The sequence below is a fragment of the Lepus europaeus genome, chromosome 6 (assembly GCF_033115175.1).
Source record: "Lepus europaeus isolate LE1 chromosome 6, mLepTim1.pri, whole genome shotgun sequence".
Taxonomy (NCBI): Eukaryota; Metazoa; Chordata; class Mammalia; order Lagomorpha; family Leporidae; genus Lepus; species Lepus europaeus.
The window spans coordinates 96,743,200-96,769,117 of NC_084832.1; the positions used below are offsets into that span (position 1 = coordinate 96,743,200).

The following is a 25,918-nucleotide window of genomic DNA, read 5'->3' on the forward strand; positions in this document are numbered from 1 at the left end:
AGACTTTTAGTATCTCTTCTCTTTAGAGATTTCATTCTGTAGCAAGAGAATCTCACATGCTCTCTTCAATACAATAAGCTCTTCTAAATCATTTTACCTTAGAGATACTAAAAACATTTCATGTTGAAATCTTTACTTAGTATATACTAAATTGATCTTCTGTATATAAAGATAATTGAAAACGAATCTTGATGTGAATGGGATGGGAGAGGGAGCGGGAGATGTGAGGGTTACGGGTGGTAGGGAGGTTATGGGGGGGAAAAAGCCACCGTAATCCAAAAGATGTATTTTGGAAATTTATATTTATTAAATAAAAGTTAAAAAAAGGAAAAAAGAAAAAGATGGATATTTTCTAAGAAATACAATGAACTAAAATTAACATAGTTGTCTGGAAATTATTTGATATGTTCCTGGTCATATCATCTAAAAATTCATGGTTATGGCAATTGTTTTAAAAAGAATAACTGCGGCCGGCGCCATGGCTCAACAGGCTAATCCTCCTCCTAGTGGTGCCGGCACACCGGGTTCTAGTCCTGGTCGGGGCACCGATCCTGTCCCGGTTGCCCCTCTTCCAGGCCAGCTCTCTGCTGTGGCCAGGGAGTGCAGTGGAGGATGGCCCAAGTGTTTGGGCTCTGCACCCCATGGGAGACCAGGATAAGCCCCTGGCTCCTGCCATCGGAACAGCGCGGTGCGCCGGCCGCAGCGCGCTACCGCGGCAGCCATTAGAGGGTGAACCAACGGCAAAGGAAGACCTTTCTCTCTGTCTCTCTCTCACTGTCCACTCTGCCTGTCAAAAATAAAAAAATAAAAAAAAAAAAAAGAATAACTGCTTTAGAGAGAATACCCTGGTATATTATTAACAGGATGAATTTTGGGAAGAAGTATAATAGTATATATTTTAGAATCATCTTTTTTTTTCTAATCTTGTTTTATTAACCTAGTATAACCAACTATAGGTCTAATGATGCATATATTATTGGGTTGTTGTGAATACTGTGATAATATATATCAAAGAACTGTCACAATAATAGGAGCTCAAAAAATTGTCCTTCCCTTACCAGGTATTGCCCTCACCCCTGTATCTCTCCCCAAAGGTGCTGTAGGAACCATCATGGTGCTTGTAATTCAGCTGTCTTTGGTAACCTGAAATGGGAGGGTAACAAAACAATGATAAATTAACGTGCATGATGAGACTAGAAAAACTTCTAAAATGCCTGGCATCTCTTGTGACCCTTCCTAAATTTTTCTGTAATATAATAAAAGATTCTGAGCCTTAAACATTTTATTGGAAATAGGAGAGTGGATGGTTTTCATGAAGTTGATATCATTGTAGCTTTCATAGTGTGATATGCTAACGTATCATAGTATTGATAAGTAACTCAAGTCTATTGGAAAATTCAATTGAAGTAACACTTTCACTTTGCTACTCACTCATTCAATCACTCACCAGTGTTGAGATAGTGAATGGCTTTGGACTTAATCTCTGGAGTCAGCTGCTGTGTTTCATTTAAATAATCCAGAACATAGATGTTAGGAGCAAAGAGAGCCATATTTTGTTCTCCGCATCCATAGGGCATCTGGAGGAGGTTCTGTGTGTTTTGCATGGCAGAGCCTAATATGTCTCCTGGGGAATGAGAGAGATGGGAAGTCATAAAGTTCAGAGATTATGATCTCTCAGAATTATTAAAAATAAACTAGTAAAAATGAGGATTTTTAGGAAGGCTGAATCTTTTGGGAACAGAAATATGATTGGTAGTAATAGACAAGCCAAAAGAAGGGGAGAAGAAAGGGTTGTTGTGATTTTGAATAAATATTAATGAAAAAGAAATATGGTAGAAGATGCTAATGCCCAAATCTGGAGAGGGCTAGGCACTCACCCAAAACTGAAACAGAGGCTCGGGCAGATTCATTTACCACATTTAGTGGCAGCTCTAGGGATAATTGGGAAGATAACTCACTACCTAGAAAAAGAAACAGATTAGTCATATGAAAATTAATTCTGCAACATACATTTTTGAAGAACTCTTCCAGAAACTGGGTCTATGCCTAAACTTCTGAAAAGTAAAATTATTTTAAATATGGCTAGTTGGATTCTGGGATTTCAAAATTTCTTATTCAGTGATCTTTTCTCCCCCTATGAACAGTTTCAAAAAAAGACAAGTTGACAAAAGTCCAGTGATGCTGTGGTTATGTTGAAGTCATCCTGTAGCTAACACAAGATGGCTATAACAAGATAACCTATTTAATGCCCATTCCTAACCGCCTTCTCAACAGTTTCATGAAGGAAAAAATTTCAACAATTTCAACAAAGGCCTCATGAAACAAACAAAGAGAAAATCCCACAAAAGATTCTGAATTCTACAATATTGTCATGTCCTTTCTTCTGTCAGATTTCACCAGATATGATGTTAGCATATTATGGATAACCTAGAAAATAGGGAAAAGCAGATAAAGATGAATGTTTTTTGTCTCTTTGGAAATACAAGTTACTTCTAATACACATACTTTTACTTTCATTTTAACCTTGCTAATAAGTTATATGAAGATGGACATGAAATAAGTGTATTTATTTCCATATGGTATCGTTTTCTCAAAACATTAACATTAAAACATTTGTAAGAAAACAGATATCAAAGTTAAAACACAAATAACCAAAGAAAACAAAATATTTGAAAATAGAATAATTGATACTAATGGGCATATCCTTTTTTTTTTTTTTTTTTTTGGACAGGCACAGTTAGTGAGAGAGAGAGACAGAGAGAAAGGTCTTCCTTCCGTTGGTTCACCCCCCAAATGGCCGTCAAGGCCCGAGCACTGCGCCAACCGGAAGCCAAGAGCCAGGTGCCTCCTCCTGGTCTCCCATGCAGGTGCAGGGCCCAAGCACTTGGGCCATCCTCCATTGCCTTCCTGGGCCACAGCAGAGAGCTGGACTGGAAGAGGAGCAACCAGGACAGAACCTGGCACCCCGATCGGGACTAGAACCTGGGGTGCCGGCGCCACAGGCGGAGGATTAGCCAAGTGAGCCACGGCGCCGGCCTAATGGGCATATCTTACTACCACCTTAACCTTGGTAAAATATATGAAAATGGAACTAAGAGAAATGTATTGTTCGTCTTCTCTTACTCATAAATTTAATACTTAAGCTTTTGTAAAAAAGCAGATGCCATAAGTAAGTTAAAAGATGAATGACCAAGGGAAAGAAAATAATTGCGACATATCCAGAAATAAGAATTAAGGATATGAAGGTAATTCAGAACATCAACAAATAAGTTCAGCTTAATATATAATTAGAGACCGGGTGCCACGGCTCATCAGGCTAATCCTCCGCCTTGCGGCGCCAGCACACCGGGTTCTAGTCCCAGTCAGGGCACCGGATTCTGTCCCAGTTGCCCCTCTTCCAGGCCAGCTCTCTGCTATATCCAGGGAGTGCAGTGGAGGATGGCCCAAGAGCTTGGGCCCTGCACCCCATGGGAGACCAGGATAAGCACCTGGCTCCTGCCATCGGATCAGCGCGGTGCGGCAAAGGAAGACCTTTCTCTCTGTCTCTCTCTCTCACTGTCCACTCTTCCTGTCAAAAAATAATAATTATATATATATATATATAATTAGAGAAAAATAAATTTTAAAATAGCAAAATATTTTTACATAAATTTTTGGCAAAATTAAAAACATTGATGGTAACAAATGACAATAGGCATACATTGTGAAAATGTATACTGATGGAAGTATAAATCCATTTAGGTAATAAAGAGAGAGTTTTTTTAGTTCTACTGAAACTAAGGCTAGAGTAAGGAGGTGGAGTAAGAAATTTCTCTCTACACCACCCCCCTCAAAGAAGTTCAACTAGCAGTTATCCACAGAATACAAAATCTTTTTGAAAACCTCAATACTTGGAAATAAGTAAGTGACATTTTTGTATCTATTAGCAGGGTAAGAAGGATGGTCTCTCCTTGATCATACCACCCTTCCCTTTCCCCAAGTTGGCACAGTGGCCAGATGGAGATTTTGCTACTATCACAGTGGCTGGAGAGGGAAAAGGGAACCACAACTGGTCATCCAGCTTCCCTGGCGTTCTGAGATGATTCCCAGGATGCGCACTTTGACCTCACCTTACAGGTAGTATTGGGGGTAAAGCATAGCTAGGCCATGGAGATTCAAGTAGAAACAGAAAGGAGGCAGGCAGAGCTCATGGCACATGCATGCACATCTTGGTGATACCTGTGTGTTCCTTCCAGCATTGATGCATAATCAGAAATGCCAGCCACCTGTATAGCCTATGTTCAAAGCAAGCTGGTTGCATTCAGGAACACAGTGGGAAGTTCAACCTGACATGAGTCCCTAAATGGCTAATATTTTCCCCTAACTTTAGAGTCCACTGTGATGACTCTGCCAAGGCAAGGAGGTACCTGCTTCTACATACTTCAGAGAGATTTAAGGGATAAATCTGTTTGTCCTGGGTATCCAAGGAGTACCTCATCTCAGCCACAAAGCCTACTTAGTGACCCCACTCAGCACACATGGACATGCCTACCACCATACATTTTGGAGAAGTGGTAAGGGTCATACCTGCTCAACCCAGGGAGACCAAACAGCAGCTGAACAGCTGTGTCCACCCAGACAGGGAAGATGTCCTCCATCATCCACTTCTAAGTATCTACTCCTGTCCATCCTGAGCAGGGACTCCACCTAACCTTACATCCCAGTCCACAGCCCTAGCAAACTGAAGATTCCAAACACTGGAATACCCAGCCAGAAATACACCTTGCAACTGGCCTGACCACAGATCATTACAGTACCAAGAGAGCAGCTCTCCCTGATAGCAGAGCTCAGCAAGTGATCTTGCCACACAACAGAGTCCAGACAGCAGCCACACCTAACATCAGAGCAAAGTCAGCAGCCCAGCTAACTAGAGAACCCACAACAAGCTCTGCCTGTCTGGGACTGTCACCAGCTGATCTCTTCAGGATCACAGGCTAAACTAAATAGTGAAGGTTTATACCTGCCAAAAAAATACCTGTGGAAGCCGGGAGAAGTGGCTGTCTCCTCAAACGTGCAGGCAACAATGCAAGGAAACAGAATCATGAAGAAACAGAATTATGCCACCTCCAAAAGAAACTAACAAACTTCAAAAAATTGACTGTAAACAATTTGAAATCCATGAAATGACTGACAAAGAATTCATAATACTCCTCTTGAAAAGTTCCATGGATTATAGGGCTATATGGATTGAACACTGAATCAAATTTGAGGAATAATACATAAACCATGGGAGAAGGTTGACAAAAAACAGAAGCAATAAGAGAAAATGCAATAGAAATCTTAGAGATGAAAGCAATGATTGAATAAAAAGTCACCAGAAAGTTTCAACAGCAAACTCAACTTAGCAGAAGAATCAGTGACCTTGAAGATGGGATATTTTAAATTGTCCAGTTAGAAGAGAATAAAAAAATGGAAACCTATAAAGACAAAGAAAGAAGTTCTGAGAGCAGTCAATATAAAGTTACATCTTTTACTATAAGTTTCTTAAGTCTCTCCTTAAAAGATTGACAGGGCTTTAGGTACAGTATTGTCATCAAACAGATATGAAAGTCACACCATCTCTTTCTTTGGGAAGTAGATAATGCTGATATACAAAACTCAGTGTTGGAATGCCATGAATTCAGCTGTCCATGTGCTGTATTACTAACTATTCAGGGAAATATATCTTTTGGAAATATGCATTTGATTCTACTCACTTTCTACCTATTCCTATATCATACGCTGGTCAGAAACACATCTTGGTATTTGCATAGATGCTGCAAGAGACAGACTCAGAATGCACTAGCTAAGGATATCCTCGAGGTCAAACTACTTGGTCTTACCAAGAACCAGTTTTCTGATTTGTCAAATATGTGAATTGTACTTCAGGTCATACTTACCTCATAGAGAAGGTGTAAAAGTAACATGAGAAATTCTTTGGGTCTCAGATGTTAGACAAGTTTTAATCAATGTTATTTTCATTATGATACTTGACTCTTACCTGATGGACAAAGCAGGGAGTTGAATGTTTCTTCCTTCTCTAGTCCTTCAGGCTTTAGGTGAAAGAAAGAAAAGTTAGTTGAGAATGGATTGATTTTCAGGACATATGTGTTGGTAGTGTGACCACAGATTCTGTGGCCAGATTTCATTTTCTGTTAAAGAGAAGAATTTGAACTGCATCAAATAAATAACTCTGTAATTTTAGTCAATATTTAATAGATTGGAAAGCAAGTGGAAAATAAATGTCGAGAGATAGAAATGATAGGTAAATAGATGATAGAAATAATATTATTAAACATACATATGTTATATATAGGAATATTATAGTATGCATATATGTTATTATGGATTTGTTATAAACTATATACTAAGGATCCTTGAGCACTTCATGAAAATATATATCATGAAAACTATGCCTGAATTTCAAAGAGTTTTTATACCAAAAAGTATCTTTCATTCCATTTTTCCAAAATATTTTGAAGTATCCTCGTATTATTTAGTCTTTCTTAGCTAAACTTACAACTGCAACTGGATTCAACATTTTTGTATAGCTCAGCCACTTGTCAAGTAGGCAGGCTTACTTACTTCAACTAACAGGGGCTTGATGATTGTGTCTTTCTTCCCATGTTCAGGAACCACAGCCACCTCATTCTCACATGGCCCTTGAGACTCCAGTGCCTCTGCGCTCACGGTGAAATTCACACTTCCTTAAAAAATAAAAAGTTACAGTACAGATGAGTTCCATTAAATCCTTTCTTCTATGCTTCCAAACTAAGTACTTATAAATGTCCAAAGTCCCATCATCATTTTTTTATAAAACACAAGAGCAGGGATAGAAGCAGCCTAAATTAGAGGTCAATGACACTGAGAAACCAAGATTTATGTGGAGATAGGGAAGTGGTTATGTCCTTCTAGACATCCTAGAATGAGAGGAAAAAGCATCCTGCCACCTGGGGGTCTTTTCCTGAGGGAAGTAGTGCTAGATATAAGGACTTCATTGATAGAATCCTTGAAGAATGAATGGTTTCTAAGAGTCTGTCCCCACCTAATGACTTTGGAGTTACTTTCCAGGACACAGTTTGCCGCCCATTCGCACAGATGCAATGATACTCTTGTTTCTCCTTCACTGGGACAGCTAGAAATTGGGAAGAGTCTTCCAGCTGCACACTGACCTGCAACCAATATGAGACAAATAAATTAGAGGTAGAAAGAGATCAGAGGGAGACTGGGTTTGGAAACAAGCACATGGATTGGTTAGAGTCCAGGCTGCCTACTAATATTAAAAATGATGCAGGCAAATACAAACTAGTTTTAGTATATTTAGATGGATCTGACATCTGAATGTTAGTGTTTTGAGGTAACCTGTTATTTCATGTAATGTGACCAGAGAAGAGGTGAGGTAGTGATGGTAGGTTGCTTGTGTGTACTCTACTTTTTTAGCCTTAGATCTTGACCACACCCTCATACTCTGCCTTCCCAGCAGAGTATACAAGATTTATAAATAGTTGTTGTTTCAACAGAGGTAAGATTATTGTAAATGACTTTTTTAGAACAATGTATTTATTTATTTGAAAGGTGGAATTACAGAAATGGAGAGCAGAGGCAGAGAGAGGTCTTCCATCAGCTGGTTCACTTCCCAAATGGCTGGGTCAGGTGGAACCAGAGGTCAAGAGCTTCCTCTGGGTGAGTGCAGGGGCTGAAGTACTTGGGCTATCTTCTGCTGCTCTTCCAGGCAGGGAGATGGAACAGAAGTGGAGCAAGTGGGATTCAAACCAGTGCCCATATGGGATGCTGACCTGGCAAATAGTGGCTTAACCTGCTATGCCACAGTGCCAGCCCCTGTGAACAACTTTTAAAGTCAGATTTAATATATTAAATGAGACGTGGAAATTTAAATACTTTGAAGTGTAGAAGTTGAACTCTTGGAGAAAATAAGACATGAGAATGAAGAGCACTGATTTTTATTGTTTATGTGAGCAATCTTTATATTATATAAGCTACCTAAGTTTAAAGTGTTGAGATAAGGGCTAGAAATTTGCTTTACGTTACAATTTGTTACTTGTGGATTTCAGTAAGTATAACTTACATAACATATGGGTATATCTCCATCAGAATACTTTCAGTGTTCTTCTTTTGGTGTGTGTATATAATACAAAGGATTTTGTCAACATTCCTACCTGGATGCTACCTTCTGCTCATTTTTGGAAAGAAAGCCCCTTACCTGGATGCATTTAGGAAGATAGTTTAAGACAGTAGCCTTGAGTGTGAAGGCTTCTCCACGGATCACAGAGTAGGGCATTGTAAGTTCCACAAAGAAGGGCTGGAAGGCTTGGAGAGAAGCAATGGAAGACAGACCAATTCCGGTGTCATTGGACAGGCAGAGGGCGCTTGCTTTCCACTCAGTGATGGTATCAGGGACTATGACTCCTACTTCAGCCACACCTGATGAGCTGGGAAGGATGAAATGTGAAGAACAGAAAGTAAGCAGCTGAACAAATCCTTCCTAGGAAAAGAACACCTACAAGTGATTCTATTGTCATGACTTGAATGCACTCAATAGAATTATCAGTAACAGAGAGTAATGAAGACTAAAGAAGGAAATAATGATCTTTTAAAAAGAAAGGGAAAATTTCAGTACTAGTTATAGCATCACTTCACATTAGACAACACATTAAGGACAGATCCCACATGGGATGTAAGTACACAGTGACTTCTGTTGCTGACTTAACAATTTGACACTCCTGTTCATGGCGTCAGTAATCTCCCTAGGCTCTAGTCATGAGTTGCCAGGGCTATGGAAGCCTTTAGAGTTCGCTGACTTTGATCTTATTCCGATAGGGTCATAGTCAAAGTGGAAGTTCTCTCCTCCCTTCAGAGAAAGGTACCTCCTTCTTTGATGGCCCCGTTCTTTCCACTGGGATCTCACTCGCAGAGATCTTTCATTTAGGTCTTCTTCTTTTTTTTTTTTTTCTTTTCCATGGTGTCTTGGCTTTCCATGCCTACAATACTCTCATGGGCTCTTCAGCCAGATCCGAATGCCTTAAGGGCTGATTCTGAGGCCAGAGTGTTGTTTAGGACGTCTGCCATTCTATGAGTCTGCTGTGTATCCCACTTCCCATGTTGGATCTTTCTCTCCCTTTTTGATTCTATCAGTTAGTATTAGCAGACACTTGTCTTGTTTGTGTGATCCCTTTGATTCTTAGACCTATCAGAGCCATCAATTGTGAACTGAAATTGATTACTTGGACTAGTGAGCTGGCATTGGTACATGCAATGTTGATGGGATTGTATTGGAATCCCCTGGCACATTTCTAACTCCATCATTTGGGGCAAGTCCGATTGGGCATGTTCCAAATTGTACATCTCCTCCTTCTCTTTTTCCACTCTTAAATTTAACAGGGATCACTTTTCAGTTAAAATTTAAACACCTAAGAATAATTGTGTGTTAATTACAGAGTTCAACCATTAGTACTAGAACAACAACAACAACAACAAATACTAAAAAGGATAAAGTATTACATTGTACATCTAGAGTCAGGACAAGAGCTGATCAGGTCATTGTTTCTTATAGTGTCCATTTCACTTAACAGGTTTCCCCTTTGGTGCTCAGTTAGTTGTCACCGATCAGGGAAAACAAATGATATTTGTCTCTTTGGGACTGGCTTAATTCACTCAGCATGATGTTTTCCAGATTCCTCCATCTTGTTGCAAATGACTGGGTTTCATTGTTTCTTACTGCTGTATAGTATTCTATGGAGTACATGTCCCATAATTTCTTTATCCAGCCTACTGTTGATGGGCATTTGGGTTGGTTCCAGGTCTTAGCTATTGTGAATTGAGCTGCAATAAACATTAATGTGATGCTATAACTAGTACTGAAACAGTATTTTTACACTTTGTGTTTCTGCGTGGGTACAAACTGATGAGATCTTTACTAAGTATATACTGAATCGATCTTCTGTATATAAAGATAATTGGAAATGAAAAAAAAAAACCTGGTGTTAAATTGGAAATGGCATAGAAAATTAATTAATTTTTTTAAAAAAATATTATGTAGGATCTCTGTCTTTAATGTGCTGTACACTCTTATTTAATGCTATAACTAGTACTCCAACAGTATTTTTTTTTCACTTTGTGTTGCTATATGGGGGCAAACTGTTGAAATCTTTACCTAATATATACTAAACTGATCTTCTGTATATAAAGAGAATTGAAAATGAATCGTGATGTGATTGGAAGGGGAGAGGGAGCGGGAAAGGGGAGGGTTGTGGGTGGGAGGGAAGTTTTGGGAAGGGGAAGCCATTGTAACCCATAAGCTGTACTTTGGAAATGTATATTCATTAAATAAAAGTTTAAAAAAAACTAAAAAAAAAAGAAAGGGAAAATTTAATCAATTTCAAGAAGAGGAGAAAAACTGCTGAAATTCTGGGAAAAATCCAACAATATCAGAATCAGCCTTATTGTTTATGGATAGAATAAAAAATGAGGGGGTTCATCTAAAATATTAACCCCATAGGAAGTTCATCTAAAAAGAGTTTACAGATTATATATTGAACAAGTCTCTAGAAATTGAACCCCAAAACTCTAAATAGGCACCTCAATTTCCCAGGGAATCAAATTTCTTCTTATAATCTACTGGAATAAGCCCAATACGGGCCCCCATGGCTTTCCCTCAGGCACCTCCATGGTTCTCCCTCAGAGAACCATATAAAATAAGCTTTGATTGAATTGTTGAAATTGAGCTTGAATCAGCAGTGTCAGCATCAACCTCTCTAAATATGCCATGTAGTATTCCACCAGTATCTGCTTCTTTAGATGCGGATCTCAATAGTTCCTGTGGCAGCAATAGCACGTTTGCTCCAGTGCTCTTGCTACATTCAGTCTTTCTTCAGTTCATGTGGTAGTTTACACAAACTAAGAGCCACTGATTTCTCCTTTCCTTCCTCCTTGAATAAACATTGATCATCATGCATCAAATTCTAAGAGGAATATGAAATTTCATCATGATCTTCATGTTATTCCACCAAGACAACCTCCTTCTTCAAGGATAAAACCCAGAGTTCCTGTTCCTACTGGTGGATTTGATGGAACTCTGCATAGCCCACCTCCACCACTGCCAAGAGATCTTCCTGATAGCCCTCCACCAGTCTTCTTTAGCTTCCAGAATACTTTATCAACTGTCCATTTAATCTTCAATCTCCTCCACTGGAACATATTCACAGAGATTCAGAGTGGCTCAGAGACATTAGTAGGTGTCCAAATTCACCAAGCACTTCTCCTAACAGTACCTCTCCAATGGTACCATGTTAATGCTATGTGCTTAGTTCTAATCACAATAATCTTGCTCATCCTCCAGCTCCCCCCTTCCCACCAAGGCAGAATTCAAGCCCTTACCTACCAAAACTGCACCAAAGACTTAGAAATGAGAGCTTTCACATTCCCTATTGTACAGACTGTCTTTGCTAGAAAGTGCTGAAACTCCTCAGTGATACTAGCCATGTGTAGTCATTGACACTGGCATAGTATTTGCAAAGGTTTTTAAAAATGTATTGAAAACAGGAATAGTATTTTTAGTACTGTTTTGTAATGCTCTTACAAAAATGCTGTTGATTCAAATAAGCTTTTAAGAATTGGAAAAATCGGAACACAAACATCTTTCACCATTATCTTCAGAAGATCAGTAGCACTGCCTTGTCTTAGATCCTCAGTGCTGCCAAAAGGTCGGTATAATGAATTTATATTTGAGCTGTAGACTCTGCTAAAACATGATTTAAAATGAAATTGATTACACAGAAAGGGGCTAGAGCTTTTGTTGAATTTTTCAAATTTGAGTAATAGCTGCCTTTTTAAGGCAACAAATTTACACAAGTATGGGTGCTGTATGGTGTTGCTAATTTTTAAACCTCTTCGACCATCTTCCAGTTTTTATTTCTAGTTCTTACATCTAGGAGAATTGTGAACAGTTCTTAAACTGTTTAATGTCAAGCCTTAAATGCCAGTACTTACTACTGAAGGCAACAATGAAAAGTAAGATGACAATAATAGAATGCACTGTTTATTATTTTGTCAAATAACCCAATTATGAAGGAAAAAAGGGTATGTATCTCATTCATATGCACCTTTTGCTTTGATAGACTATGTGTCTAGCTGAGCATTTGCCTCTTGTTTTAGAAAACAAAGTTAATATGCCATGAATGTACAGCTTTCTTTATATTGTATATTTAAAGATAATACTAATAACATATATAAATTTAAGTGACTTGAAGAGTATAGTACATTCTCCTAGTTAACTAATACATAAATTCAATGAAAAAAATTTATAGCATAGAAACCAACTGTTTTGTCTCCAAACCCTGGTTCACCTTCTCTTTGAAATCATGTTAACTGAATTTTTTTTTAAAAAAGTTCTTAGATTGGTAATCTTTCAACCATCAAATACTTAAAGCTTTATAATGTTTTAATCAGAAAAAAATGACAGAAAGTATAATCAATGCTTGAGGTGGAAAAATGAAAGTCCTTTTCTTCCAACTCTGCTTTCAATTTTAATCTGTATCAGAATCTTCTATAGACATATAAATGTAGTATAATCTTTTATAGACAATATAGTTATAAACAAAGTGTGTAATTTGAGATTGTCCTTAAGTTCTCTTCTCTAAAACACTGATACGTTCCTGGTGATGGGTTCTTATTCACCCAGTTCTGGGAATGGATGTGACCTGCTTTCTCAAATTCTCCAAGAGAAGAGAGATCAAAGAGATGGCTTTCAATATGTGCGTGAGAATTTTCAGTGGCTCTCTGCCTGGAATCAGCAGACATAGAATAGGCAACAACTTCCAGCTTCCAGTTGTTGTTTTTTGTTTGTTTTTCTGGAAGGAATCTTACTGAATATCTCATGTGTCAATTTTCCCAGCTGCTGCCTAAGGGTTGGGCCCTTAATTAGTCTGCATCTGAGAACTTATGGAGCAGCTAATCAGTAGTCTTTCAACCATCTCTGGGGGCCAGAGAGGACATATGGGCTCAGTTCCGTCAACTCCTTTCGGTAGTTGGCTCCAGAAATAGAGCACCTTCAGCTAACTTACCTATCTCTGAGAATAGAAGGAACAAACATTTGCTAGGCACTTGGAGGTGACAATGAACAAAGAAATTAGTTGAAAGTATGTGTGGTCTAAACAAGCGTGGAGGTATTTGCCACTGTAGCTTTCAGTTGAGTGAATGGGAGATCAACTCCAACCCCGAACTTTTCCCTGCGGATAAATAGAAAGATCTAGGAGAAATAGGATGGACTAGAAGGGTTATTTAAATTTTTAAAAATGGCTAAAAACACCCCAAAACTGGGGAATAAAATATAAATCCATATACAGGAAGTCTAAAGAACACCAAACAAGATGAATCCAAAGAAATACACATGGAGACAATTATAATAAAATTGACAAAAGTCAAGGTGAAGAGAGAATTGTGAAAGCAACAAGAGAAAATTTGTGTTTTTTTAATGTATGAGGGAATATCCATGAGACAATTAAAGAAATTTACGGCAGAAACTTCGGAGTCCATAAAGGTGTGGAATTCTACAAGGTCTTTTCTAGAAGACTGTAGAAAAAATGAATTAAAAGAAGTTTATTTGGTGCAAATTATTTTGAAATTCATACATATCTTTCATAATATACATTTTCCAGAATTTTTTGCTGACACTTTATATGTTCAAAGTGCTGAAAGAATTTTAAAAAGTCCTGCTAAACAAAAATGAAGGGAGAGAGAAAGCTTTTCTCAGACAAACAGAAGTCAAGGAAGTTTATCACCTGTAGATTTGTAGTACAAGAAATGCTAATGAGAATGTGTTAAATTGAAATGAAAGAACCCTAAATAGTAGCATGGGAGCATAAGAAATATGAACTTCATTGACAAAAGTAAATAAAAAAAAGTAGAAGTATATAACTCAACTCCTTTTTCTGGGTATAAAAACAAAAGAATCAAAATCTGCACGCCATATGATATGCACACTCCTATGTTCATTGCATCATTATTCACAGTAGCCAAGAAATGGGCATAGAATGTCTTTAACGTATGAGTGGATAAAGAAATTGTGGTACACATGATGAAATGCTATTCAGTGTTAAGAAAGAGATCTTGCCACTTGTGACAATGTTGATGAACCCGGAGGACATCACGCTAAGTGAAATAAATCCAGTCATAGAGAGAAAAATACTGCAAGACCTCACTTGTATATAGAATCTAAAAAGAAGTTGAATACATAGAGTGAAATGGTATTACAGGGAGTGTGTGGGAGGGGGTGAATTGGGCGAAGCAGGTCAAAGCATACAAAATTACAGCTATGTAATGAATATTGTAGTATGTATGTATGAATTGTAGTATGTATGTATGAGTACATCTTCAGATCTAATGTACAGCTTAAAGACTATAGTTAATAGTACCATATCATAACCTGGAAATTTGAAAAATGAATGGAATTTAGGTTCTTTTATCACACATGCAAAAAAGTGTGAGGAGAGATGTTAATTTGCTTTACTTAACCATTTCTTTGTGTGTGTGTATCAATACATCATTCTGTACACCCTAAATGAATGCAATAAAAAATTAAAATTCACCAAGAATTAAAAATTGTGGTATATGTATATCTGGTTGCTTCTTACATATAAAGAGAGTTACTTACTCCACCACCACCAGGTCCCAGATCCACGTCTCAGGAAAGTACTTTCGGACTGTTTCTCTGTGAGCCTCTGAAACCCTCGTTTCTCTTACATTGCCTAACAGTCTGCTACTCATTGCAACTGGATCTATGGTGGGGAGTGAGAAAGAAGACAGGAATAATAAATAAATACAAAGATACTACTCGGGAAAGATTGTAGTAAGTGCTTTCAAATACCTAAGTAGGGTGTTGAGATAGAGAGGAGTCAGCAGAGGGCGCTTGTGTAATTTGGGAAAGTCTTTCTAGGGCGGTGATAGGTTAGCTGAATTCTCAAGTATTGGAATAAGCTCAGCAAGAGGAAGTAAATTCCAAGCACAGAAAGCAGAGACCTTGGCAGAAAGAGCATGAGATGGTTGTGGAGAAGGACTCTGTGGAGTCCTGTGTGGCTACTGCCCACACTGCTAAGAGGAAGGTGCTGTGACCATGAGTTAGGAGGAAGGCAGGAGCCCTGGCTTCCATTGCCCTGTACTGTGGGAGCAAAGAAAAACCATGACATATTATTATGACAGTGGTTTTCAGCAACAACGTATAGGCCCTAAAGGATCAAAGATCAAACAGGCTCTTTATTCCATGTGGTGTCAGAAGATCAGAACTGGGTCCTGTCACATCATTCACTCTCTGTTAGGGGTATGATGGGAAATATTTAACCATTACTTCTCCTAGGGAGGGAAACATGTGCTTGTATACACGTCAGCTTATTATAAATCTTACTGATAAAGCATTACAGAATGTTATAAATAAAAATGTGAAATAATCCTTATAAATAATTACATATAACCAATTGTTTCTCAGTGAATATTTTCCAGATTTTTAAAAAAATTATTTATTTAAGAGAGTAAAAGAGAGAGAGAGTTGCTTCATCTACCGGCTTACTCCACAAATGCCCACAATAACCACACTGGACCAGGAAGCCTGGCAGCCTGGAGCCTGGGACTGGGGCTCTACTTGGGTTTCCCATGTAAGTGGCAGGGATCCAAGTACTCGGGCCATCACCTACTCCCACCCAAGAAGTGCATTAGCAGGCAGCTGGATTGGAAACCAGGCACTCTGAGTGGGGATGCAAGCATCAAAGCAGCAGCCTAACTGCTATGTCCCAAGGCCTGCCCCAAGTGGTTATATTCTTCTGTCTGAAGTCAATTTATCTTCAAGTGTGATTTGACAATATAAGACTATCAATAAGTGCTTGATTGCTGTCTGATTCATGAAAGGAGTAGCTCCCATCACAGATTATGTGAGTGATTCCAGCGTGAATGTTGGCTGATGTTTTGGTAAAGCTGAAGAGCTTCTCTGCTTGAGTAATGAGAATGTAACCCTGTTTTGCGGCAATTTCTATTTCTGTTTACATTGAACCTGTGCCTAGAAACTTTCTTTTTTTCAACCCAACCCATCTCATTTATCAGAAGCAGATATTCTCTTTTATCTTGTGTATCTGTATCATTGCACTTTTCACACTCTGCCTTACATTCTCCAGCTGTGCATTTGTGGGTGGCTTAACACAGTCAGATCTGGGTTAGTACTGACATATGACCTTGACCCATGAGCCTTAACATATCTTAATTATACTTTTGTCCCCTTTGCTTTACTTTTTGTGACATTTTATCTTTCAAAATCCTTTCATTTGATTTAACATATTAGTCAATACTTCTTTTTATAATTCTTTACCAGAACTTCGGAAGACAGCTGGTGAATACACCTCGGTTGTTGAACATACTTCAGGTTTGTGAATCCTTGAGTTGGTGAATACCCTTAAGCCCATATCCTGCAAAGAAAAATATCATCTAATCAGTGCTTCTTTTCACTAGATTTACTAATCAAACCAACAAACAATACTAAACTTAATATTCACATTTGTAGAAGAGTTGTTAACATACTATAGTGGTAATCTCATTTTGTTCTTTAAGCTCTTTCACAGTAATTATTTTATATATGTGATATTTATAAATATCATAAAGCAATGCATTTCAATCAAAAAGGAAGCTTGATTCAAAGTCTAAAAAGCACCAATTCTAGTGCTATCATTTTTAGAACATCTTTTACTGTTAGTGCCCTTGGAGAAGTCATTTTACCTATTTCCATTACCCTCATTCATGATAAAAGGCACTAAGATAAATAATTTCTTCCATGCATAGTATTTTAATAACCTTAAGAACTGACCATATACAAAATACAAGCAGCTTACCTGTAGAAAGCTATACATATCTTTTTCATTTGTGTTTGATAGCGGAGAATACATGATTCCATTTCTATAGATAGTGTGGTAACTGATACAATCGCTGTCGTCTTCAACCTCATTCAAATGGTCAGGGAAGCCAGTGAGGTCTTTTAGTGGTAGCAGGTTATAAACCTACACAAATGCAAAGGACAAAGGGCAGATATATTACACAAATGCAAAGGACAAAGAGCAGATATATTTGTGGCTTGTCTATTTATTTGCTTAAATCCAAGGAGAAAAAAGCAAGAATAATCCAAAACACTTTCGTCTACATACTCAAGGATCATCGTACTTTGTCACAAAGTTCAGATGCAAATATTATATTTATTACTAAAATGAAATAAAACTTTAGGTATTGAATTCTGCCACATCTAAGATATAGAGAGTTTTGTGATGCTAGAATAAAATGGTATTTTTGTCCCAATTTTGTGGTTAGCAAGTATATAACAAAGTTAATAAATACATGTTTGAAACAGGCATATGGGTAAATACTGTACATATTCTCTACATAGGACAGGATGATATTTTTAAGGTATTATTCATGGAAACAAATTCTCCTGATACTCACTCAATATTTAGAATATTAACTACAAAATACTGAAAATGATACTTTCAAATCCATTTGAAGGAGAGAACTAAGACAGACATAAAAAAGTTGACAGATGTACTGTTTGCATGTGCACGAGTGTTGAAATTCAACATTATCTCAAAGGCGACTCCTTGTAGTAACAGTCCCCATTTCCCTACCCTGTTTCCTTTTTCTGCAAAACATGTTATATAATTATTGCCTGTCTCATTTCTTAAAATGGAAGTCTCAGAAAACATGGATTTTTGTTTCTAGTATTTCATGATCAAATTCTCAACACTTGGTGTGTGTAGTGCCTAGAATACAGTATGCATTAAGCAAATACGTGTGGAATGAATGACTTAATTACTAGTAGGAATTTGTTTCATTAGTAAAACATAAACCAAAGATTAAAGGAACTAGTGTTGTCATCTGGGCCTACTACTAAATACTTGAAAGCTTCTACTTTATTATTAACAAATTAAATAGAACCATATGCCTATTCTATCCACCAAGATTGTTCTTTTTTTAAAAAAAAAAAAGTGAGAACTGTAAAATTATGTTATAGGAATATAAAACATTTCTGTTACTTTTCTAAACATTTTCTGGCTTCCAGTACTGAAATGTTTCCTTTCAAATTATTCTAATATTTTCTTTCTTTTTTTAAAATATTTTTATTTATTCATTTGACAGAGTTACAGACAATGAGAGAGAGAGACAGAGAGAGGTCTTCCTTCCATTGGTTCACTCCCCAAATGGCCACTAAGGCCAGCGCTGTGCCGATCTGAAGCCATGAGTCAGGTGCCTCCTCCTGGTCTCCCATGTGGGTGTAGGGGCCCAAGCACTTGGGCAATCCTCCACTGCCTTCCCGGGCCACATTAGAGAGCTGGACTGGAAGAGGAGCAACTGGGACTAGAACCTGGAGCCCATATGGAATGCCGGTGCCACAGCAAACTACTATTAGTATGTTGTTAAGTAGTTTCTTGTTGTTTCACTGCAGTACACTCTTGCTATTTCCTCTATTAACCCGGACTTTAAATTATTTCATAGACTAATATCAATTGCTGTCTAGCAATTAATTTATTGCAATTTTTATTCAGCAGAGACAGCACCTATCTTCCTTCAGAAACTACATTCAACTTGAAACATCAGTTATTACCATTGATATAACTTTTGTAAAAATGGGAGCTTGATATTTCATTCAGCCTGTGAAGTCTTAGTGCAGGCAAATGCATCACTTTCATTGTGACTTTCAAAATGATAAAATTGGTTTGAAAATTCATGTTATTGGATTCAAGAAACTCTGAAATGTCAGACTTTGGAGAGTGAGTGGCCTATGTACATATAACATATATATATATATATATATATACATATCATGTAAATATGTATATAAAATGTAAAAATTATGTAAAGTTTTCAAGTGACTTCCTTGATACCTTAGAGTTAATTATTCCTTCTGTTTTGCACACCTCTACCTGTCTTACAACACTTTACACATTCTACCTTGCTTTCTATCCAGCAGTGCATCTGTGGATGGCTTAAGAGTTAGGTTTGCATTTGTATTGCCACGTGACCTTAAGCTAGAACCTTAATGTATCTGAATTAGAAGTTCTTTAAATCAAGGGGCGGAGCCAAGATGGCGGATAGGGAGGGCGTGCACCGATACTCTGGGAAAAGATAGTTTAATAAAAGTGGAGTTACTGTAGCCTCAGGAAAAGACTCAAGAAAAAAACTGCATAGGAAACGCTTCCGGATCTAGTGGTTGTGACACAGAGGACCTACAGGGAGACCACCACATGGAAGCCCAGCCGCAGGAGCCGAGCCACAGAATCTCACATGCACCGGAATGGGAGGTAAGACAAAAACCTCAGAAACCCGAGATATTGGTGAGGAAATGCAGAGGCCTTAGGCCCCATTGGGCAAAGTTCACCAGGCTGACTGGAGGAGAGAAAAAAAAAAAAAACGAATAAATCAGGGGAACCAGCACGGACACTAGCCTATCTCTCCACCCACCTTACAAAGCCGAGCAAGACAAAGAGCAGGCGCCATTTTACATATGTAAAGCGGCCACCGAGAGTAGCCAAGCAGAAAAACTTGACTCTGGTCGGGAGAAATAACAGGAGGTTAGAATCTAATGAAAGCAGGTGGAGCTAACGATCTGAGACTGTGAAAATCCAAAGGGGGGCGAGCGAACTCACCAAGTACACAAACTCGGTAACCTTGGGACTGTGGAGAAACTTGAGAACACATTGAGGGCTGCATAAACTCTGTGTGTGGTCCCAGGGGTAGATCAAACGAATACACACAGAGGCCAGATTTCAACTACCCTCAATTCCACTCAGCTGTGTGGAATTACTTCCCAACTGAGTAAAAAAAAAAAGAGAGAGAGATCGAGCAAGGACCGACGGAGAGAACAATCTGGGTGAGTCACTTTTTGCACACCCTTAAAAATGAGGAATCAAACAGAGCTCTCTGGCCACACCCATCACAGACTCTAAGGATCCATCAAAAACAGACAGCCCACTTAGAGGCATAGTATAACGAGAAAAAAACACCACAGCAAAACAAAAAAAAAACATAAATTATCTCCAACATGCCAAACAACAAACGTAGAAACTGAGGTAACAAGAGCAAGGAAGACACTATGATGACCCCAAATGAAAAAGACACCCCAATTCAAGATTATGAAGATGAAGAGATAGAGGAAATGCAAGAAGCAGATCTCAAAAAATTGAAAAGAACATTAAGAAGTTCTCAAAAACAAATTCTTGAACTACAGAAATCCTTAATGGACAAGATAGAAAATCTATCTCGTGAAAATGAAATATTAAGGAGGAATCAAAGTAAAATGAAACAACTAGTAGAACAAGAAACTGTGATAGTGACAAGAAATCACAATGAAATTAAGAACTCAATAGATCAAATGACAAATATATTAGAAAGCCTTAAAAACAGAATGGGTGAAGCAGAAGAGAGAATATCAGACTTAGAAGACAGACAGAGAACAGGAAAGGAAACAGGCAAATCAAGAAAAGAAGAGGAAATTAGAAATCTAAAAAATATTGTCGGGAATCTACAGGATACTATTAAAAAACCCAACATTCGGGTTCTAGGAGTTCCTGAAGGCATGGAGAGGGAGAAAGGATTAGAAGGCCTTTTCAGTGAGATACTAGCAGAAAATTTTCCAGGTTTGGAGAAGGACAGAGACATCCTAGTACAGGAAGCTCATAGAACCCCTAATAAACATGACCAAAAGAGATCCTCACCACAACACGTCATAATTAAACTCACCACAGTGAAACATAAAGAAAAGATCCTAAAATGTGCAAGAGAGAAACGCCAGATTACTCTCAGAGGATCTCCAATTAGACTCACAGCAGACTTCTCATCAGAAACCCTACAAGCTAGGAGGGAATGGAGAGATATAACACAGGTACTAAGAGAGAAAAACTGCCAGCCCAGAATATCATATCCTGCAAAGCTCTCATTTGTGAATGAAGGTGAAATAAAGACTTTTCACAGCAAACAGAAATTGAAAGAATTTGTCGCCACTCATCCAGCCCTGCAAAAAATGCTTAAAGATGTGTTACACACAGAAACACAGAAACATGGTCACCAATATGAAAGAAGGTAAAGGAAGGAAACCTCACAGCAAAAGATCACAGGAATCTCAAACCATATATTAGAAAATATCTTTGGCAAATGACAGGGCAAAGTTACTCCTTCTCAATAGTCACATTGAATGTTAATGGCCTGAACTGTCCAGTTAAAGACACCGATTGGCTGATTGGGTTAAGGAACAAAACCCATCTTTTTGCTGCTTACAAGAAACTCATCTTTCCAACAATGATCCATACAGACTGAAAGTGAAAGGCTGGGAAAATATATACCATGCCAACAAAAATGAAAAAAGAGCAGGTGTAGCCATCTTAATATCGGACAACATAAATTTTACCACAAAAACTGTTAGGAGAGACAAAGAGGGGCACTATATAATGATTAAGGGATCCATTCAACAGGAAGATATAATGATTACCAATGTATATGCACCCAGTTCCAGGGCACCAGTTTATTTAAAAGACTTGTTAAGGGACTTAAAGGGAGACTTAGACCCCAATACACTAGTTCTGGGGGACTTCAATACTCCACTTTCAGAGATAGACAGATCAACAGGACAGAAGATCAACAAGGAGACAGTAGATTTAAATGACACTATAGCCAAAATGGATCTAACAGATACATACAGAACTTTACATCCTACACAGAAAGAATTTACATTCTTCTCAGCAGTACATGGAACCTTCTCTAGGATTGACCACATACTAGGCCATAAAGCAATCTCAGCAAATTCAAAAGAATTAGAATCATACCATGCAGCTTCTCAGACCACAAAGGAATGAAATTGGAAATTAGCAACTCAGGAATCCCTAGAATACGTGCAAACACATGGAGATTGAACAACATGCTCCTGAATGAACAATGGGTCATAGAAGAAATTAAAAGAGAAATCAAAAATTTTCTGGAAGTAAATGAGGATAACAGCACAACATACCAAAACCTATGGCATAAAACAAAAAGCAGTGTTAAGAGGAAAGTTTATATCAATAGGTGCCTACATCAAGAAATTGGAAAGGCACCAAATAAATGAGCTTTCAAGTCATCTCAAGGATCTAGAAAATCTGCAGCAAACCAAACGCAAACCCAGTAGGAGAAGAGAAATAATTAAAATCAGAAGAAATCAACAGGATTGAATAAAAAAAATTACAAAAAATCAGCCAAATGAGGAGCTGGTTTTTGAAAAAATAAACAAAATTAACACCCCATTGGCCCAACTAACTAAAAAAAAGAAGAGAAAAGACTCAAATCAATAGGATCAGAGATGAAAATGGAAATGTAACAAGAGACACCACAGAAATAAAAAGAATCATCAGAAATTACTACAAGGACTTGTATGCAAGCAAACAGGGAAATCTGTCAGAAATGGACAGAACTTGGACACATACAACCTACCTAAATTGAACCAGGAAGACACAGAAAACCTGAACAGATCCATAACTGAGACAGAAATTGAAACAGTAATAAAGGCCCTCCCAACAGAAAAGCCCAGGACAAGATAGATTCACTGCTGAGTTCTACCAGACATTTAGAGAAGAACTAACTCCAATTCTTCTCAAACTATTCAAACAATCGAAAAAGAGGGAATGCTCCCAAATTCTTTCTATGAAGCCAGCATCACCTTAATACCTAAGCTGGAAAAAGATGCAAAATTGAAAGAGAATTAAAGACCAATATCCCTGATGAACATAGATGCAAAAATACTCAATAAAATTCTGGCCAATAGAATGTAACAACACATCAGAAAGATCATCCACTCAGACCAAGTTGGATTTATCCCTGGTATGCAGGGATGGTTCAACATTCGCAAAACAATCAACGTGATACACCACATTAACAGACTGCAGAAGAAAAACCATATGATTCTCTCAATAGATGCAGAGAAAGCATTTGATAAAATACAACGCCCTTGTATGATGAAAACTCTAAGCAAACTGGGTATGGAAGGAACATTCCTCAATACAATCAAAGCAATATATGAAAAACCCACGGCTAGCATCCTATTGAATGGGGAAAAGTTGGAAGCATTTCCACTGAGATTTGGTACCAGACAGGGATGCCCACTCTCACCACTGCTATTCAATATAGTTCTGGAAGTTTTAGCCAAGGCTATTAGGAAAGAAAAAGAAATTAAAGGGATACAAATCGGGAAGGAAGAACTCAAATTATCCCTCTTTGCAGATGATATGATTCTTTATTTAGGGGACCCAAAGAACTCTACTAAGAGACTATTGGAACTCATTGAAGAGTTTGGCAAAGTAGCAGGATATAAAATCAATGCACAAAAATCAACAGCCTTTGTATACACAGGCAATGCCACGGCTGAGGAAGAACTTATAATATCAATCCCATTCACAATAGCTACAAAAACAATCAAATACCTTGGAATAAACTTAACCAAGGACGTTAAAAATCTCTACGATGAAAACTACAAAACCTTACAGAAAGAAATAGAAGAGGATATCAAAAAATGGAAAAATCTTCCACGCTCATGGATTGGAAAAATCAATATCATCAAAATGTCTATTCTCCCAAAAGCAATTTATACATTCAATGCAATACCAATCAAGATACAAAAGACATTCTTCTAAGATCTGGAAAAAAATGATTCTGAAATTCATATGGAGACACAGAAGACCTCGAATAGCCAAAGCAATCTTGTACAACAAAAACAAAGCTGGAGGCATCACAATGCCAGATTTCAGGACATACTACAGGGCAGTTGTTATCAAAACAGCATGGTACTGGTACATAAACAGATGGATAGACCAATGGAACAGAATAGAAACACCAGAAATCAATCCAAACATCTATAGCCAACTTCTATTTGATCAAAGATCCAAAACTAATCCCTGGAATAAGGACAGTCTATTCAATAAATGATGCTGGGAAAATTGGATTTCTACGTGCAGAAGCTTGAAGCAAGACCCCTACCTTTCACCTTACACAAAAATTCACTCAACATAGATTAAAGACTTAAATCTACGACCTGACACCATCAAATTATTAGAGAGCATTGGAGAAACCCTGCAAGATATTGGCACCTGCAAAGACTTCTTGGAAAAGACCCCAGGAGCACAGGCAGTCAAAACCAAAATTAACATTTGGGATTGCCTCAAATTGAGAAGTTTCTGTACTTCAAAAGAAACAATCAGGAAAGTGAAGAGGCAACGGATAGAATGGGAAAAAATATTTGCAAACTATACTACAGATAAAGGGTTGATAACCAGAATCTACAAAGAAATCAAGAAACTCCACAACATCAAAACAAACAACCCACTTAAGAGATGGGCCAAGGACCTCAATAGACATTTTTCGAAAGAGGAAATCCAAATGGCCAACAGACACATGAAAAAATGTTCAAGATCACTAGCAATCAGAGAAATGCAAATCAAAACCACAATGAGGTTTCACCTACCCTGGTGAGAATGGCTCACATTCAGAAATCTACCAACAATAGATGCTGGAGAGGATGTGGGGAAAAAGGGACACTAACCCACTGTTGGTGGGAATGCAAACTGGCAAAGCCACTATGGAAGTCAGTCTGGAGATTCCTCAGAAACCTGAACATAACCCTACCATACAACCCAGCCATCCTACTCCTTGGAATTTAGCCAAAGGAAATTAAATTGGCAAACAAAAGAGCTGTTTGCACCTTAATGTTTATTGCAGCTCAATTCACAATAGCTAAGACCTGGAACCAACCCAAATGCCCATCAACAGTAGACTTGATAAAGAAATTATGGGATGTGTACACATAGAATACTATACAGCAGTAAAAACAATGAAACCCGGTCATTTGCAACAAGATGGAGGAATCTGGAAAACATCATGCTGAGTGAATTAAGCCAGTCCCAAAGAGACAAATATCATATGTTCTCCCTGATCGGTGACAACTGAGCACCAAAGGGGAAACATGTTGAAGTGAAATGGACACTATAAGAAACAATGACCTGATCAGCTCTTGTCCTGACTCTAGATGTATAATGAAATACTTTATCCTTTTTAGTATTTGTTGTTGTTGTTGTTCTAGTACTAGTGGTTGAACTCTGTAATTAACACACAATTATTCTTAGGTGTTTAAATTTTAACTGAAAAGTGATCCCTGTTAAATTTAAGAGTGGAAAAAAGAGAGGGAGGAGATGTACAATTTGGGACATGCTCAATCAGACTTGCCCCAAATGGTGGAGTCAGAAATGTGCCAGGGGATTCCAATACAATCCCATCAAGGTGGCATGTACCAATGCCATCAAACTAGTCCAAGTGATCAATTTCAGTTCACAATTGATGACTCTGATAGGTCTAAGAGTCAAAGGGATCACACAAACAAGACTAGTGTCTGCTAATACTAACTGATACAATCAAAAAGGGAGAGAAAGATCCAACATGAGAAGCGGGATACACAACAGACTCATAGAATGGCAGATGTCCTAAACAACACCCTGGCCTCAGAATCAGCCCATAAGGCATTCAGACCTGGCTGAATAGCCCATGAGAGTATTGTAGGCATGGAAAGCCAAGATACCATGGAAAAGAAAAAAAAAAGAAGACCTAAATGAAAGATCTCTGCGAGTGTGATCCCAGTGGAAAGAACAGGGCCATCAAAGAAGGAGGTACCTTTCTCTGAAGGGAGGAGAGAACTTCCACTTTGACTATGACCCTATCGGAATAAGATCGAAGTCGGCAAACTCTAAAGGCTTCCAAAGCCTTGGCAACTCATGACTAGAGCCTAGGGAGATTACTGACGCCATGAACAGGAGTGTCAAATTGTTAAGTCAGCAACAGGAGTCACTGTGTACTT

At 38.1% G+C, this 25,918-nt stretch overlaps 1 protein-coding gene across 1 annotated transcript in view; it reads right to left on the minus strand.

Annotated features, from left to right (window-relative positions):
* A2M (alpha-2-macroglobulin) overlaps positions 1–25,918 on the minus strand; it is a 69,080-nt gene that overhangs the window by 11,119 nt on the left and 32,043 nt on the right. The window contains exons 16-25 of the mRNA XM_062194645.1: positions 16,902–17,066; positions 16,385–16,481; positions 14,687–14,810; positions 8,240–8,468; positions 7,064–7,190; positions 6,604–6,725; positions 6,020–6,071; positions 1,878–1,961; positions 1,448–1,624; positions 1,059–1,143 (exon numbers count right to left, since the gene is read on the minus strand). Coding sequence (XP_062050629.1) covers positions 1,059–1,143; positions 1,448–1,624; positions 1,878–1,961; positions 6,020–6,071; positions 6,604–6,725; positions 7,064–7,190; positions 8,240–8,468; positions 14,687–14,810; positions 16,385–16,481; positions 16,902–17,066 — 1,262 coding nt within the window. The remainder of the gene's footprint in view (positions 1–1,058; positions 1,144–1,447; positions 1,625–1,877; positions 1,962–6,019; positions 6,072–6,603; positions 6,726–7,063; positions 7,191–8,239; positions 8,469–14,686; positions 14,811–16,384; positions 16,482–16,901; positions 17,067–25,918) is intronic.